This window comes from Aspergillus karnatakaensis (genome assembly GCF_047715665.1).
Source record: "Aspergillus karnatakaensis strain CBS 102800 unplaced genomic scaffold BJY04scaffold_25, whole genome shotgun sequence".
Classification (NCBI taxonomy): Eukaryota; Fungi; Ascomycota; class Eurotiomycetes; order Eurotiales; family Aspergillaceae; genus Aspergillus; species Aspergillus karnatakaensis.
In genome coordinates this window covers 216,509-233,250 of record NW_027395737.1, presented here as the reverse complement: position 1 = coordinate 233,250, position 16,742 = coordinate 216,509, and the positions used below count along the sequence as shown (strand labels likewise).

Here is a 16,742-nt window from a genome sequence, read left to right as displayed (position 1 = left end):
GCCGGCCCAAACTGGTATAATTGGAACGCGTTCACGAGTCAACCGACGCGTCTGCCTGACTCAGCCAACGGCGCCTCACGTGAGTGTGCCTATTAACACCTCAAGTATGGAATGGATGGCGGAACGCAGATGCTGAATTGCTGATCGATACTTTAAGGTTACTCAATTAAATTGTTAGACCAAGCATACTTCGGTGGCGCTTCACTGCCAGCCTATATGTTGACAGACAGAGTTGTTATATCTTACAGTATAGTATGGTACAATGAAATCCTATATATACAGGTGATGGCCGGGTTTATAATCTAGATTTGCTTAGTTTAAGCAAATCAATTCACCAACCTCTGCGAGGTCATTACTCATCGGAGTCCACAATTTGTTCGTCACCGTTGGGGCTTCCAGATTCATATGGTTGTTGTTCAAGAGACACTGGCTCAAAGATTTGCCCACGTACCTCCCGGTCGAGGGGCACCTCGTCGTACTGCTCGAGATTCGGCACTTCGTAAACAGCTTCGGGGTCCCTTTTCCCTTTTTCCTTTTTTGGCTTGTGCTGCATAAGATTGGGCGCCTTGGCTGGATCATCCATGAACTCCTCCATTCTCGATTGTTCGCTCCGCCTCTTGGACAGCTTTGACTCGGTTAAGAAATCGAACTCATCGTCAGGGCCAATTGCCCTCCACCCTGACTCTTCGGAGTCAACAAAATCAAGATTTTCAGCATCTGAGACTGATGATGATACAGTAGGCGATTCCTTCTTTTCATGTAGCGGATCCTCGGTGGACTCTATATCGGGTAGATCTTCGCCCACTTGAGCACCTCTGGTCTCCGGACTGGTTGACTGAATGAAGGAGAGACCTAACGGATTCTCGAGCCAGTCGTCGGGTGATTCGAAACTTTCAATCTCTGAGATCGATGGCAAAACAATACTCAAAGTCTCATTGGCGGGGCTCAAAGTCTCGCTTGCCTCGCTACTTTTGGGTGGTTTGTCCGACACATACCCGTATGCCTCTGAGGGTTTCAACTTCCTGATGCGGCCGTCCACTCCAAGAAGGCCACCCGACCACACGAAACGCTTCTTCTTAGGTAGAGAGGGAGGGTTCGGAGGTAGCTTCTCGTTACCTCTCAGCAAGATGCCTTGCCACTTTTCTCGCAGCCAAGGCATTTTTGCAAGGGCTTTAAGAGTTTGGGGGGCCGCCTGCTGCAGAGCAATGAGATGGTCGTGCCCTGCTAGAATGCTATCCCTCCGAATTCGTAGCAGGGCAGCTGCCAGAAATACCATAGAGATGTAGGTCGGTTGCAGTACGTCTGGATGATGCTGACTCCAGTATTTCCTTCCTACGGGCCCCATCATATTCGGCGGGGGGCGTCTCTCGGGTCTTTCAAGCATTCTAATAGCTGATGGCACACCAGAGTGTGCAACAGCCTTTCCTCGCTTGAGGTATTTCCACCCTGGAAAACTAGGCATGAATTCCTTTTCAAAGAGTGTGAAAGCTCGAAGTTGCTCGTCCTGGTCATCGGATAACGAGAACAGGTGTATGTATGTGGACCAGTTGTAAGTTGTCATAGAGAAGCCGGCATTCGTGTATGTTGTTATCGCATCGTCGATCCTGTTCTTTTTCTTGCTATACGCGAGGGATTGCATGTATAGCGAGAAGTGTCGAGAGAGCACGAACCGGTAAGCTGGGAGTAAAAAAGCCTGTGTCTCTGTCGGCCCCGAATTCACGAGAAGATTGTTATATTCCTCTTCCTCCCAGGTTGGCATGACAGGTCGAGGCGCCTCGAATGCGTTCAAGGGAAGAAAGTCCAATTCGCCTGGACGAGCACCCAACTCTTGAGCCCGGCGGAAAGCCCGTCCCCAAGAGGCTAGCAGCAGGTCATGCTGGTTTGAGACTGAGTACGCTTGCATTAATGCGGCATGGATACGAAGCGGGGCTACATCAAGTGCTTCTTCGTACGACAAGCCCTGAGTTTTTCCGTACTCCTCGATCAATTGCTCAACCCGTCGATATGAACCCTTTTTCGCGTACTCCCTTGCAATAGACTCGTAGTACATAGCTGGAAACGCCTGAGTGGGTGGTAGTTTCCCTGCACCGGGCTCTACTTGTTTCGCCCTCCGCTTTGTGGTATCAAACTCCGAAATGAGTTTAGCAAGAGTTTTCTCTGCATGTGCGAAACGAAGATCTGGGTATGGCTCGGCGCGATTTGATGGATCGACGGGCGGATCTGCGAGTGTTCTGATTGGGTCCGGTGCGGTGCGATTCTGTTCACTGTCAATGCGTAGATCTAGTTGCAGCTGATCTCGCAGAAACAAAAGCTGCGAAGACGATCCAACATCCTTGAACCGCTGCTCCATTTCCTCCAGAATAATCTGGACCATGGGACGATTTCGATCCCGGAAGTAACCATACAATATGATGGAGTAATGAAACTGCGTGACTTGTGTATGGCGACCTCTATGTAAAGTTCTCAGGATTCGACGCGCAGCGTCAGTTTGTCCAAGCAAAACCAAGCTAAGCATCAGCGCAGCATAAGTCATGTCGTCAGGTAGGATTCCGGCTTCCTCCATGCGCGTTCTTAGCCTAGAAATTGAGTCCACGTCGAGGCGATAGGCATAGCTCCGCAGCATAATGTTCCACATTCTTACTCGTGAGCCTTGAACATCAAGGCTAAGGCAAGACTCCGCGAACGCTTCGGCTTCTTTATAATCCTGATTGTTGCAGTGAGCTTCCACGATGGGATCAAGTATTGGGGCCGTTATCCGGACGTGGTGCTGCTTGGCCATGTCGAGCAGCTTGTAAACGGTTTGAGTGTCACCCCGCTTAGCACATAGTCCCATGACAATACCGAATGTGTGAGAATTGACTTTCACTCCTTCACTGAGCATTAGTCTGAAATGCGCAAAGCATTCCGTCAGATTTCCTGAGTTTGCGTAAGCAGTAAGTACTATGTTCCAGCAAACATGACTCGGTTCAAGGTAGAACTCGGTTGAGATCCTCTCAAACTGAGCCAACGTGTCTTTCACATTACCAACTCGGGCGTGGACATAGAGGAGAGGCGTAAGAAATGCACAAGAAGTTGGCATCCCATGATAGTGTACGTATTCGTTGAACACCCCCTCGATGATTGACGGCTGACAGGCATGGGAAAGTGTGGAAAGCGCGTGTCTGTACCCATTGCTGGAGGGTATCATACGAAATCGAGTAAATTCTTGGAGAAAATATTCAACGCTGTCAGACATCCTGAAAAGGGCGAGCTGTTCAAGAAACCGCTCGAGCAGCTCAGCTGGGGGTACCATTGCATCCACCAGCGAGCGGAATTTGGAGTATATGCGGACTGACTGAGCAAACGTTGATCTCTTCTGAGAGACTTGAAGCATTTCGATCACACCGAAAAATTGGTCTCGTGTAAGGACTGCGGCAGAACCGAGCCGTTCCAGCAGGAGAAGAAGCGAATCTGGACGAAATTCTTCGATGAATTTCGGCGTTCTGAGAACCTTGTCCATGAGATACCTAGCAAAGCTGGGCGCTGGTTCAGCCGCAGCTTTTTTACGTTCAAGTAGCAGGGCCAGACTAAGCAAACTGGGTTGCAATGACGCCACATATAATCGTGGGAGGAGAGCTTCCCATAGCGCTATTCCATCCACTCCGCGCAAATTTTCCCAAATGTCCTGAACAAGAGACCATTCGGCTCTGTGTAATGACCGCGCCAGAGCTAAAGACCCTACTTCGACGCCATGGCCATTTGCTGCAGCCTCCTTGCAAATTCGTCCCAAGTACCCTTTTTGTCCAATCCCAATATATGAGTTGGCTAGGTGCCAGTAATCGTCTGCTGTGCGATTCGTCTCTGGAATCGAGTCAAACAGTTGCTTTGCTCTGCTATGACCGCTAGCACTTCTAACTTTGCTGAATTGTGCTAGCAATGCTGGATTGAGGTCAGGGGGTCGGCCAGCAAGCATATAAAGCTGCCACGCCCTTTCACTTTGTTTATAGATCCCTTCATCCAAGACCTCAAAGAGACTGTCTTTTGCCCAGTTTGATTCCGTTTCTGGGCTGTTCTCCGTCTCTCGTACCCCGTTTTCCTGATCGAAACCAGTCTGGGATGTAAATGACCTAGAGCCGGCAAAGGTTTTCCTCTTCCTTCGGGAGAAAAAGCTTCTCGTGGATCTTGACAAGCGGAAGGCAACATATTCTTGTGTTCGATCGGGATACAAAAATTCGAGCAGCGGAGGTCGGGAATCATTAGCGGGCCTCGAAGAAGACCTTGAGCTTGAGGCCGTACGTAGGTTTTGCTGTCGCGCGGTTCGTCGAATAGCGGCTGGCCAGCGTACATTGCCAGAGACGCTACCTCCATCTTGTCCTAGCTTGTTGCAAAGGGACGCTCGATTTCGGATACTTCCGTTGGCGTCTCGAAGAAACCGCCGCCCTGCGCTCTCGAAACATCCCGCGGTGCGTTCCAGCATCACCCCCGAGAGCGTTATTCCCCACACGAGTTTCACCGTCTATCCGTCAAATCGTAGGGCATATCGGTTTCGGTTCCTGTCCTTCAGAAGAGAGGCATGTTAACTGACTAGCTATTCGGAAGGTTCCAACACTGCGTGAAACGAACCTAGGAAAGAAAGACGCGGCGTGCAGTCCTTCTGAGCTATAGCTCCATCCGTTTGTGGGACGGATGAAAGGATTGAGATATTCAATGTCGACAGCTTGAGGTGTAACTGGGAGCTGTTATTGGCAGATTTTTGGAGTTTCTAGCAAAACGGAGAACGCGGCGCCGGGATTAAGTTTTCCCGAGGATCTTATGATCGGGCGGGCCACAAGGACCACTACTCGACTAGGACTAGAGTAGCATACGTCGTGCTCCATGAGAACGACCTCTATTGCGCTACAGGAATTGGTTCTTCGGTGAATTGGCTGTTCTTCAGCGCAGGCCTTTTGGTGAGAGATACAACCACTAACATGGAAATCACCGAATATATCTTCGCTCTTAGAGAGGAGGTCCTCGTTGCGGGGGACTACAATGCGTATCGCGCACACACAACCCGAAAATTACACAACCTTCAGAAGAAGCTCGGCCGGACTACTCCTAAAGGCCGGAAATACACTGCGAAACCTGCTATTAGCGCCGAAGATGTCGGTCAGAATGTGGTGTAGGTTTACTCCTTTGAGCTTTCTTGGGCCTCATGCCTGAAGGTGCTAACCTATTGCCCCTAGAAATATCCATCTCTTACTCCTCAGTGCGGAGCGAGCTTGGGCCCATGCGATGCATATGAAGTCAACGCACTCGGCAGATCCGTCAGCGAAGGGAATAACCGGTGCGTCTCGTCGGCACATCATTTCACGGCTCAATAAGGCAGCTGGATACGCCAACCAGCTGGTCGGTTTGCTTGAAGACAAAGGCGCCTCGAATGCCACCGACACGGATATCCTGGAAGCACGGGCCTATGTAAACTCGCTTCTGGGAGCGTCTTCCCTGGAAAAGCGCAGCTGGGAACAGTGTGTTCGCAATTATTCTGTCTCGCGGGTCATCTATACAGCGTTGAGTCAAGCAGCACGAAAAGATGCCTTTCGCGATCTTTTGTCTGGCAATATTGACCCAAGTCTACGTTATGCGGCATATCAGATGAAGCTCCCTCGATCGACACCCATCCCATCTCTAGCCATTGAATATTTTCCGGCCGATGCTAGCATAAGATCAGAGGTTGAGAAAGCCGATCCCAATTGCCTCAAAGAGGATGCCGCGGGGACGCGAAGAACTGCTGATGGAGACGTCCAGCAATTGCCGGGTAATATCACATGGAGGTCACGCACTGTGAATATAGAAGATGCTACAATATCACAAGCTCTCGCAGCGGCATCGGCGGAGGAATCTCAACTTGCCGCTTGGCTGAACACTTCTGAAGGAAGCTCCGCGTCTGCAAAGGACAAAGCAGCTGCTTACGATAATGTTATAATTGCCAGCCAGGACGCAGTTGACGCCACCAAAACAACCATTGACGACCTTGCTGGCGAAGGCGTGGATCCAAGCGACAAGAGAATGCAAAGCTTGCAGATAACGCGGACGGCAGTGAATTATGCTTTGGTAGGCTGGAGAATTGGGCGTAATCGTGTCCTGTGTGGTGAAAATGATGGCATTACCTTCCAGCCCAGCCGGGTGCAGACGTCCAAGAACAAGAAACCCGCGTCAGAGCTCGACGAACCCAACGGGAAGAAATTAACCTGGCTCCGTGAAAGAGTCGTCCTATATGACTCTACCATCCAAAGCATCGACTTTATCCTCGAACTCCCAGGTATTGCTGCAGACTCGGACTTCGTCAGTGAGCTCGAGGCAAAGCGCCGTTACTTCCGTGCACTCAGGTATGGCATACACAGCTCTACCCTTTTCCTCCTACTAACATAACTTACCGAAGGTCTCTAACCATCGGCCGCTCCCACGCTATTCTCGGGAAATCGCAAAACGCTCTCGCGCTCTTCTCCCAAGCCCTATCCCTCGCCTCTGAAACCGCACGCTCCCTCCAATCCGCCCTCGATATCGACGGGCCCCCCAGATCCAACGTCTCCCCCGCTCAAACCCAAGCCCTCGAGCACGAACTCCGCGCCCTTGTCACAAAATACCAAGGCCTTGTCACGCTCGAAAGCATAACTGCCCAGGAACAATCCAAGTCAACCAACCAGCGACCCCTTGTTGAGCGCCTCCACGAGTATTCCGGCGACAGCCTAGACCTGAATAACCTCGTTCCCTACCCGCCTGAAATACGCCCGATCCCGGTTAAGCCGCTCTTCTTAGACGTGGCGTGGAATTATATTGATTATCCGCGCGAGGGGAAGGCTGCTGTTTCTGCGGAAACGCCTGTTCAGACCGAGGAGTCGGTGGTTGAGGAGAAGAAGGGTGGGCGTCGTGGCTGGTTTGGCTTTGGGAGGTAGTGGGTGTAAATATGCCACCGTATGTTACGGTCAAGTTCTTGTATGTAGATACATACCTATACATAAGATAGATGCTGTGATGACTTTGATGTTTTGTTCGAGCGTATACCGTACATCTATCCTGATTATCAAACATGCCTAGAATTGTATGCAGAGTATGACCCTTCTAATCTGCTACGTTGTTCTCATCAAGACTCCGGAAGAGCATACCCAGAAAAAAGAACATTTTTTATGGTTGGGTTGTTGGATTGAGCTCCAGATATACTGCAAATATATATTCTTTCACCTCTGGCTTGTCCGCAATGTGCCCAGAAAGCTACAGTGAGATTTGTTCCACTGGGACGCCAAGACACTTAATGACTTGCGATTCAAAAGTGAATGACACCTTGAAACTTAATGTCTCTGCCACTGGATGTTGCATACATTGCACGACCTCAGGTAATCGGCAGTGCGACTCCGTAAGTTTCCGCGAGCGTCGCGGGTTATCGCCCAGAGCCCAATAACCAAGGCCAGAAAAGTTTTGAACTATAACTATGCGCGAATAGTGGTGAAGCCAGGGAGGAATTTGGAGAAAATACAATACAGTGCAAGACCATCATTATCCAATTCATAAGAAGAACTCTCACATGAATTAATATTAATATAAGTAACATAATCTAGGTCGTCTGAACCCTCCAAGTCAAAGTGACAAAAAGCAAGCAATTCCACGTAGCGCATTTCCATAATACAAGGCTGACTTGACTTGATCTGCCAGTCATTTTTATCCCAAACAGTCCTCTGGCCTCCAGAAAAAAAAAAAAAAGGAGTGAAGGCCACAGAGGGAAAAGAAAAAAGGGGACTGGAATTCCAGGAACCCCTCAGACACGAACAAGGAGAAATACAAAGTGATACACCCGGCGGACAGTGGCGTCTGTCCGTGGAAAATAGATACAGGAGAAGAAGATGAAGAGAAGACCACTTCGGTTGTTCTATCTCCGGGACAGAAACGCCGGGGCTGAGAGCTCGCAAGGCGAGCGGCTGCTCTTCTGGTCCGAGGTTGCCTGGCAAGCTTCTTCACGTGGAATATGGCATTAGGTCACAGATCGACCGAAACTCCGGTTCACCATTCGTATATATAAGTAGGCTTAAGCGCGAGGACGGAACGTAAGAAGGCAATCATCCTATGGTCAAGTTAGATCGCATGGAAAATACAAATAAGACTAAGGATAGGAGCATACCTGAGGGAAGATGGTCGCAAAGACCTTGATTTCTTCGGACTTAGGAGTAGGAGTGTGCTCCCAATCCATCTCCATACTGGCCTTGGCAATCATCGCCATCAAGTTGAAGACAGCGTAAGTTTGACCGAGGCAGTAGTGAGGACCAGTACCGAAAATGAGCCAGTTCTTAGGGTGCTGCTCTGCAGTGCCAGTGACCCAACGGTCAGGATCGAAGGAATCCGCATTGGGATAAGCCTCTTCATCGCGAGTGGCAGGGTAGACGGAGGGGATGATCATAGAGCCCTTCGCGACGGTGATCTTGTCGGTGATGGGGAAATCCCTCTTGGCGACGTAAGGAACCATGATAACGGGAGGGCGGTAGCGGAGGGTCTCCTTAACGACAGCACGAGTGTAGATCATGTTGTCAAGCAAGTCCATGGTCAAAGGAGCCTTCACATCACCGTTGCGGAGACGCAGGTTCTCCTCTCGAACCTTATCCAGGAGATCGGGGCGGTCAGACATGATCTGGAACAGCCAAGTGCAAGCGGAGCTGGTAGCATCCTGGGAGGCGAACAGGAAGGTGAAGATAGTTTGAGAAATCTCGTAGTCGGTGAAATCGCGGAGAACCTGAGGAGGCTTCTCGGAGGTGTCAACGGGAATGCCCTTTGCGATCTTCTCGCGGTACTTGGCAGACTCCAACTGGGCCTTGACCCATGCGTCCATGATACAGCTGATATCCCCACCAGCAGCCATGCGAGCCCTGCTCTTGGCAGCGCACTTTGCGAACTCCTCAAGAACCATATCCGCAGCCTTCTTTCCGTACCAGGTCTTGGTGAAAGGAATGATAATGGGGAAGTTGACAAGTTCCAAAGCAGCAGTAATATTGTAGTAATCATCGGAAATCTTCATGATGGCCTCGTCGGTGATATAGTGGCCGACGAATGTGCGGCAAGAAACGGCGCACATCAGTTCACGGAATTCAGGCATCCACGGGGTCGGGGCGTGGTTGTTGTCCTTGGACTTTTGCAGGAAGCGCGCGTAATAGTCGTTGTACACCTCCTCCATGCGAGGAAGGTAAAGCGAGAGCGCCTGACGGGTGAAGAGGTTGTTCAAGCCCTTGCGGAAGTCTACATGCTCCTTGCCATCCAAAAACACCCAGTTGGTCTTGCCAAGCAGCTTATGCGCGGCATCCACGACACAGGGCTTGACATAGGCGGGCGAGTTGAAGATCTTGCGCGACATATCACGACTGGACGCGATGACAACAAACCTAATAGACCGAAGGTTAGAAAACGCGAAATAGGCCCGCCAGAAAAGAACAGGTTTCTTACTTGTGGAAAACAGACACACAGCTCAGCTCGCCGCTGTCCCATTTGGCCTTGTATTCGTGAAATTTCGGGTTAACAGACTGGAGGAACGGCCCCATGAAAGGGAGTTTCCATGCTGGACCGACAATGGCTCCCTTGAGGTAGATGTACCGGACTGGACGGCAAGCAGAACTGTCAGCGACTGACAAGAGAGATAATTTTTTGTATAGCACCTACACTGATCGTAGACCACAGCAAGGGCGAGCAAAGTCGCGAGTGTCTTCCAGAGAGTCAAGCCACTGAGAAAGTCGGCGACCAAGCCAGCAGGCTCAAAAAGCGCGGGATACAGTGTGGCATCCGCCGCAGGGGAGACGAAGCTCCCGTTAATCTCAGCCATCTCGAGCGATTGAACAGTCTCCGGAAACGAACGGGGGGAGAAAGAACTCGAGGGACAGATAAATCTGAAGGCGAGAAGCGCTTCCAACAATAGTAGGGGAAAAGGGGACGGAGGAGGAGATCAAGTGTGGACGATAAGGAAATTTGGAAAGTCGCGATTGAGCGCTACGGGGCGCTAGTGGAGTCTCTCACGCAACGGGGCGGGAAGACAAATCCTTATACTCTTGCGTCTTCAACCACGCTGCTGGAGAGACTGGAGTAATGAGACCTCCTGTCGCCCTGTGAGAAGTCGAAGATTAACTATTCCAGCGGCCAAATGGTCCAGATACCTTCCTGCCTCGAGGAAAAGGCAAGGAAAAGGCCAATTGAGCGGGGACGGCGGGATCAATGATACAACGTCCTCGGTAGGTTCAGTCCCTGCTAAATTGCTAATATACTAGTAGCCTTAGGTTTTACCCCTGGCTATCCAACTTGGACGATCCTGTATTTATATGTATTCAATATTACATCCATGCCAGTTGAGCCAGCTTTCCACCAATAATGGCCATAGAAAAGGAAAGCCGAGCCGCCATTGTACCGTACGGTACGTGGTGGCTGACGCACAGGCCCTGGGCTTCCGGCGTAGCCGAATCACCTTAGCAACGACAGCCTCAGGCATCAAGGGGCCGTCAGCAGTCAGCTGAAGCTCAGATCGATCGAAGCTTCCCCGAACAACCTTATCTTATATCTTATAGTAATACTACTCTCACTCCTTCAGGCGCCCAAGTCACTGACGATTTCATGGACCCCCAAGTTTCTTACTAGCCATTACCTTCTCGCTCCCCGATAAGTGTCTGATAAGAAGCACGCACTGGCAGCATCTCAATCCCCCGTGGAGTACGTGGCATGGTCTAGCTGTCGTTGTTGCCGACTCCACCGGCTTCTACACTCGCTAGCGCCGCGACTTGTGGCCTGACATTGAAGAAGCTCCCCGCGTGGCCTGCTCTATCTAGCGGACCTGGCGTTTGCAGCATTGCTCAAAGGGATAAGCTCAGACCAAGGGTTCTAGCTCCCAACTTCCCATGACCTGAAGGGCTATGCAAGGTGAACCAGCGGCCGATGATTCTTTTGCTCATTTTGCCACAATGTCGGCATCATCCGTTTCAATGCCTATGTTGGCCTTAATGCAGGCCCTTGCTTCCCGAAGCGAAAAAACCCTAGCGTTTTGGATATGCCGTCATAAGAAGAGATCTAGCGGCCTTGTGCCTATCCTGTCCCTCATATAATACTGACCGAAACTACCCACAGCCCACGCAAGTCTACGGCTTGATGAAGGAGGAGCCGGAAAGGGTTGGAGCCGTAGAGGATGATGTACCACCTCCACGACCTGAAGCGAACATGCTAGCTTCATCTGATGAGTAGAAAGCGAACCCCCCATGGCGATCGGTGAACAGACGTCTACTTGCTCAATGGCAAGAACATTAGACGCCGCTCGGATACACCGCAGCGCTTACAGGTTGGTCCTGATCGAGCTGTGGCTCTGGTGTCATCGTGATGCGATATGTCTTAGCATGGTGATACAAAGGTTACTCACAGATCGGCTCATCCAGATAATGGGAAAAGAGTCCCCAAACCACGCAACTCGAGCTAAAACAGTCCTTTGTATGGGCTTCAAATGGGTCCAGTTTATTCCCACAAGCTCAGCAGCAAGCCCTAGCTCAAGCAATCTGGGGCGCAATGAGAGGGACAGCACACGACCAGTGTCAGCCCTAAAATCTATTGGGAGCACAGAGGTCTCACCTAAAATAGATTACCCAAAAATCTGCAGGTGCCTTTAGATTACACAACATATGCTTTGCGAAATGCGATTGCAGACAACTGGAACAACGCCACGAATGTGGTGACGCGAGTGACTCGACGAGGTCTGATTTTTGCAGGGCTCAGAAACATCTCCAATCATCCTTCCTAGTCAAGCACCTTCCTCACTGCTGATCGCCGCTGCCCACCTCCTTCATTGGATCCTATTTCGTATTGGGTTGAACATGCCTTGGGGCTGTAGTTCTCCGAACCAACCACAATCCCGCCGGCCATAGCTGAGGGATCGTGATAATGGAATGTCAGTTCGTACTCACAAAGGCTCACGAATCGCTCCATGAAAGTATAAATTCATGGTCGAATCCTCCCTAAGGTTATCATCAACCTAGCAAAGCAGCCTCAACCCCTCTTCCAAATTAGTCCGATACTCTTCAGAAATCTAGACATTGCCAACATGTATGCCCTTAAGTACATCTCCACCCTCGCGCTCCTTGCAACAATCACCCAAGCAAAACAACTCAACAGACCCTCGATCAAAGACGCAACTATCACTCGCTCAACATCCAGCTGCGCTACGTGTCCTGAAAACAACTGCTACAAATGCACCCACGGCTCTGACGATACCATCCGCGCCAACACCGGCGGCCTTGCCTGGGTCCGCAGCATCGTTGGGTTCCAACTCCCCGCCGAAGTCGACCCATCCTCAGTAACCGAGTGCACCGTGCAATTTCCCGCTTTCACGAAGCTCCCCGAGACAGGGTTCAACTTGACAGTTGTCTCTGCCGTCTCGTCTGATTGGGAAGAGGCAGTTGTGAACGGAGACAATGCGCCGCCCACAACGGATGCGATTGAGCTTATTGCAGTTCCGAAGTTGACGAATCCGCCGCTGCTGGATGTTACCTTTGCATGTCAGAATGCGGATGAGAGAGGAGAGTTTTCGATCTATTTGGGGGTTGAGTTTGGGTCTTGGGAGATTTGGTCGAAGGATTCGGGTTTTCCGGCTGTTTTGCATGTCATCTTTGATGATGATGAGGAGGAGGAGGAGGAGTAGATTTCCTTGCTCCCTCTTTTGGAATCTTGTCTGCCTTTGAAATCGAGTACCCTTAAAGCTGAATATGGTGGCTGAGATTGTTTTTTTCTTTCGAAGAAAATGTACCATAGTTACTGGATAATTCACTGTACGCAAACTTAATAATTGTTTTCAAGTTGCAGTCTGCATTCGATCAGGTACTGGTAAGCATGCATTGCGCCATCATTCCAACCCCAAATCATGATAACCAACATCAAGACCTTCCTCGAAGTAGTAGTAGACCAAAGAGATAGGTAACAGAACCACGGGTGCCACTTGAACACCACGGGAGCACACATGAGCTCATGACCGGGCAGCTGTTGACCATTCCGTCTCGTGCAACTAGTTCACATCATCTCATATTGGACCGCCATCAAGCTCCAATCGCTGAGACAGATCCCTTCTGTGTTGAAGGCCTCGTACCTTGCAGCTTGGCAAAAAAGTCATTATCGCAATAGTCCTGTTCTAAACCGGACGTGCATATCGTCATGGAGGTAGGGTCACGGCAAGGGTGGGTGGTGCCGTGGGATTGGGTTCTTGGTTTACTCCAATGCATGCTATTCTCGGGAGGAAGTGTACAGCACCTGCGGGCTTCATTGATGAAAGATAGGTGAATATCAACCTGCCTTGGTCATAAGACTCAGATAAGTACCTAAGGTATTTACTTGGACTGATCTGCAGGATCCTGATTGCGCGGTCCTTCCAGATATACAAATCTCGGCTCCTTCCTGCTCAACCCGACGGCAACGGCAGTTTGACCCCTCTTGATGCAACCTTGAGCATCTATCCTTTATTCTCCTAGTGCCCCTTTTTCTGATACACTGTCTGGTGGTACGTATCTGAGTACCTTACTCTTTGATCTACCACTTTTGCTAATAATTACTTAGCAGAGACTTTTGACCATGGAGTCATTCTTCAGATGCTCCAGCCTGAATATTCCCCATCCAGAAATCACCAACACCTCAATCAACTTCCTACACGCGCAACTGATCATCAATAAATCAGCCCACGTTCCGGAAATAGCATACATAAACCACAAGGCGATCAACGTGACTAATGTCTCGTTCTGTGCCGTTTCTCTAGCCTCCACGAATACCAACCAGACCGATTGGGTGAATACGCAGGTATGGCTACCGATCGACAACTGGAATGGGCGGATGATGGGGTTAGGCGGAGGAGGGATGTGGTGTGGCCTCTACCCTGCGAATATGCTGGCGATGCTGGGCGCCGTGAGCGAGGGATATGCGGCGGTTTCCACTGATTGCGGGCATACAATGGCGCAGGGGCTTGGGGACTGGCTGCTAAATCCTCGGGGGGAGATCAGCTTTCAGTTACTTGAGGACTTTGCGGGGACGTCGTTGTATGATGCGGCGAGAATGGGGAAGAGTGTTATAGGAAGCTTCTATGGGAGGGAGCCTGACCATTCGTACTTCAGTGGGTGTTCGCAGGGTGGGCGGCAGGGGATGATGCTTGCGCAGAGATACCCTGATGCATATGATGGCATTGTTGCTTCGGCGCCTGCGATCGATTGGGCGGAGATACTTGTTAGTGGGTTTTGGACGCAATTCGTTATGGATCAGCTTGACACGTATCCGCAGGCGTGTGAGCTGGACTATATTACAGAGATGGCGATCCGAGACTGTGATGATTTGGATGGAGTCCGTGACGGTATGGTCTCTGATACAGATGGTTGCGAGTTTAACGCCTTTGATCTTGTTGGCGTGGATGTTCCCTGCGGCGAGACAACAGTGCAGCTGTCCGAATCCGCGGCAATCGTGGCAACCACCGCATGGCACGGTCCAGTGTTTGAAGGCGATGAAGATCTGTGGACCGGAGTTAATTTTGACAGTAACTTGACCAGTGTCTACTCCTCCAGATGCTCTCCTGACGGAAAGTGCAGTGGTCTCCCGGTACTATACTCATCGGATTGGATACGTATGGCCGTTTTGAAGAACCGCAAAGCTGATTTGCACAACATGACGTACGATGATTTCGTCCATATTTTCAACCAGTCAGTAGCGGAGTACGATTCCATCATTGGAACGAATGAACATAATCTAACAGATTTTGCTGAGCGTGGAGGGAAGATTTTAACCTTCCATGGCCTGGTAGCCCTCACCATAAAAAAACGGCTGTCTCCTCATCGCGCTGACTGAATCTGAATAGGCTGATCCTATGGTCCCTTCACGTGGAACAAGACGCTATTACGAGGCCGTTGCAGACATAGACCCAGAAGTCGGGGATTATTACCGTCTCTTCGAAGCGCCAGGCCTCGGACATTGCTGGACTTCATCGGGGCTGTATCCGTCAACGATATTTGATGACATGGTAGCCTGGGTCGAGCAGGAGCGCGAGCCTAACTCTTTACCTGTTTCTTTCACAGACGGGCAGGGAATCAGGCAGGATAGGGTTCTATGTCCTTATCCCGAGAGGGCTGTATATGATGGAAATGGAGACACGGCGTCGAGTAGTAGCTACTTTTGCTCTGCTGATGAGTGACCCGAGTATATATCATAAAATATAGAGTATAAGCAGAAGAAGAAGCATTGCTTCAGTCGTCGGTCATATGTGAGCAACTTTGTTGGCCATTCATCCCAAGATGGAACCAAACCCATGCTTTCAAGCCACCAAACAAGAGCTGGAAGGAATTGTCTGGTTTAATTTCACAGCCCTATGGACTCGTAATAATAGACATGCAGCCGCAGCCAAAAGCAATGAATATCAATGAGTTTGAAGTTGTGCTCTTGATACACCCATGGATGAAGCTCTTTGGCGGCGATTCTGGAGGCGGTGGGGTGCATTCTTGACATCACTTTCCCCGGTCCCAAGGTCCAGCTACCCACATCTTTTTGCTTTGCTTGAGTTCTCACAATTGACAGGGTCAGAGCTATAACAATTCCGGTAAATAGCCCCTTTGAACCTCTGCAGCACATATATCATCGGCGACACGGGTCAAGTAACGAGCACGGAAGCAGCCAGCTAACACCTTGCAGGACTCTTGACTCAAACCCCTACCGGATACCGACCTCCATCAGCAATAAATAAACCTCGATATATTACAATCAAACACACAAGAACATGGCCTCTCTCCGCCGACAATCCGGCGCCGTCGCGTCTTTCTTGTCCCGTGCAACAAAACACACCGTTATTGGTGAACGCACCGCCGCACGAGCTCTCCCCTCAACCCGCCATTACAGGACTGCATGCCTCACACGCCAAACCACAACGCAGCTCAAGAGCCAGCAACACCCTCAGAGTATATCTGCACAAAGGATTCCCTCCATCACCGCCCAAAGAGTCCGCTGGAACAGCAACGCGACGAGCCCGCCTACATTCAAAGATTGGGGATTCGAAGATGTTGTCCTACCCCCACCCTATCCATTTCCTCCCTCCTCACTCCCCCAACTTACCCCAGCCGGAAAGAAGAAAGCAAAAGAGGCAAGCTAATGAAGACCCGCAACTTAGATAAACGCCCGCCTCCCCTCCACAACCACCACATCACCCCCTTCAACCCCCCAAAAGCCTCTCATTCTCATCGACGTCCGCGAGCCCGCCGAACTCAACAGCACAGGAGTGATCCCCGGCGCCGTAGCGATTCCAATCTCGTCGCAAAGTGATGCACTCTTCCTAACGCCCGATGAGTTCGAGACTCGGTTCGGATACCCGAAGCCCGGTGTTGATCCCGAAGGTGGGGATATTGTGTTCTATTGCAAGGCGGGCGTGAGGGCTAGAGCGGCAGCGCAGATGGCGTACATGGCCGGGTATGAGGAGGGGAGGATTGGGGTTTACCATGGGAGTTGGATTGATTGGATTGGTAAGGGGGGGAGGGTGGAGAGGTGGGAGGGGGATGAATTTTGAGTGAGTCGTTTACAGCTTGGAGTATGAACGCTGTTGCGTGGATGAGGGTTTGACGTGGATTTAGGCATGTGTGTTTATACTGAAGGGGAATGGAATTTGGGAGGAATCAGTGGTGGTCGTGACTAACTTTAGCTAAGAGCTGTAATCTACACATCTCCCAGCGGTATACACCTACGGAGTATACTACATCTGTGAGAATATCAATCTA

General features: G+C 50.6%; 6 protein-coding genes across 6 annotated transcripts; 4 read left to right on the top strand and 2 right to left on the bottom strand.

Moving 5' to 3' along the window:
• Positions 1-141: 141 nt before the first annotated feature.
• BJY04DRAFT_189463 (putative translation regulator (Cya5)) lies at positions 142-4,709 on the bottom strand. The gene is made up of 2 exons (XM_073711370.1): positions 4,603-4,709; positions 142-4,537 (listed from the first exon to the last, which is right to left on the bottom strand). The coding sequence occupies exon 2, from the start codon at positions 4,454-4,456 to the stop codon at positions 353-355; it is 4,104 nt and encodes a 1,367-aa protein (XP_073571072.1). The 5' UTR covers positions 4,457-4,537; positions 4,603-4,709; the 3' UTR covers positions 142-352.
• Positions 4,710-4,839: 130 nt separating this feature from the next.
• On the top strand, positions 4,840-7,078 carry BJY04DRAFT_189459 (signal recognition particle subunit SRP68). The gene is made up of 3 exons (XM_073711369.1): positions 4,840-5,140; positions 5,205-6,347; positions 6,401-7,078. The coding sequence occupies exons 1-3, from the start codon at positions 4,950-4,952 to the stop codon at positions 6,912-6,914; spliced, it is 1,848 nt and encodes a 615-aa protein (XP_073571071.1). The 5' UTR covers positions 4,840-4,949; the 3' UTR covers positions 6,915-7,078.
• Positions 7,079-7,702: 624 nt separating this feature from the next.
• Positions 7,703-10,251, bottom strand: erg5 (C-22 sterol desaturase erg5). The gene is made up of 4 exons (XM_073711368.1): positions 9,655-10,251; positions 9,442-9,592; positions 8,132-9,380; positions 7,703-8,074 (listed from the first exon to the last, which is right to left on the bottom strand). Exons 1-4 carry the CDS (start codon positions 9,812-9,814, stop codon positions 8,039-8,041), a joined length of 1,596 nt encoding a protein of 531 aa, XP_073571070.1. The 5' UTR covers positions 9,815-10,251; the 3' UTR covers positions 7,703-8,038.
• A 1,595-nt stretch (positions 10,252-11,846) lies between these two features.
• BJY04DRAFT_62224 (uncharacterized protein) lies at positions 11,847-12,850 on the top strand. Its single transcript, XM_073720750.1, has one exon. It carries the CDS (start codon positions 12,062-12,064, stop codon positions 12,656-12,658), a length of 597 nt encoding a protein of 198 aa, XP_073571069.1. The 5' UTR covers positions 11,847-12,061; the 3' UTR covers positions 12,659-12,850.
• A 478-nt stretch (positions 12,851-13,328) lies between these two features.
• On the top strand, positions 13,329-15,176 carry BJY04DRAFT_62221 (Tannase/feruloyl esterase; the record flags this gene model as incomplete). The annotated part of the gene is made up of 3 exons (XM_073720749.1): positions 13,329-13,507; positions 13,564-14,784; positions 14,843-15,176. The coding sequence occupies exons 2-3, from the start codon at positions 13,579-13,581 to the stop codon at positions 15,173-15,175; spliced, it is 1,539 nt and encodes a 512-aa protein (XP_073571068.1). The 5' UTR covers positions 13,329-13,507; positions 13,564-13,578.
• A 468-nt stretch (positions 15,177-15,644) lies between these two features.
• BJY04DRAFT_62210 (Rhodanese-like domain-containing protein) lies at positions 15,645-16,587 on the top strand. Its single transcript, XM_073720748.1, has 2 exons — positions 15,645-16,033; positions 16,142-16,587. The coding sequence occupies exons 1-2, from the start codon at positions 15,755-15,757 to the stop codon at positions 16,532-16,534; spliced, it is 672 nt and encodes a 223-aa protein (XP_073571067.1). The 5' UTR covers positions 15,645-15,754; the 3' UTR covers positions 16,535-16,587.
• The last annotated feature ends 155 nt before the right edge of the window (positions 16,588-16,742 follow it).

Excerpts from the sequence above, each read along its gene's own strand:
- BJY04DRAFT_189463 (XM_073711370.1), bottom strand. The coding sequence starts at position 4,456 with ATGCTGGAACGCACCGCGGGATGTTTCGAGAGCGCAGGGCGGCGGTTT.
- BJY04DRAFT_189459 (XM_073711369.1), top strand. The coding sequence starts at position 4,950 with ATGGAAATCACCGAATATATCTTCGCTCTTAGAGAGGAGGTCCTCGTT. Across the intron at positions 5,141-5,204 it reads GATGTCGGTCAGAATGTGGT|AAATATCCATCTCTTACTCC; the intron begins GTAGGTTTACTC and ends TATTGCCCCTAG. Across the intron at positions 6,348-6,400 it reads CGTTACTTCCGTGCACTCAG|GTCTCTAACCATCGGCCGCT; the intron begins GTATGGCATACA and ends AACTTACCGAAG.
- erg5 (XM_073711368.1), bottom strand. The coding sequence starts at position 9,814 with ATGGCTGAGATTAACGGGAGCTTCGTCTCCCCTGCGGCGGATGCCACA. Across the intron at positions 9,593-9,654 it reads TGCTGTGGTCTACGATCAGT|TCCGGTACATCTACCTCAAG; the intron begins GTAGGTGCTATA and ends CTTGCCGTCCAG. Across the intron at positions 8,075-8,131 it reads TTGCGACCATCTTCCCTCAG|GATGATTGCCTTCTTACGTT; the intron begins GTATGCTCCTAT and ends ACTTGACCATAG.
- BJY04DRAFT_62224 (XM_073720750.1), top strand. The coding sequence starts at position 12,062 with ATGTATGCCCTTAAGTACATCTCCACCCTCGCGCTCCTTGCAACAATC.
- BJY04DRAFT_62210 (XM_073720748.1), top strand. The coding sequence starts at position 15,755 with ATGGCCTCTCTCCGCCGACAATCCGGCGCCGTCGCGTCTTTCTTGTCC. Across the intron at positions 16,034-16,141 it reads AAGATTGGGGATTCGAAGAT|ATAAACGCCCGCCTCCCCTC; the intron begins GTTGTCCTACCC and ends CCCGCAACTTAG.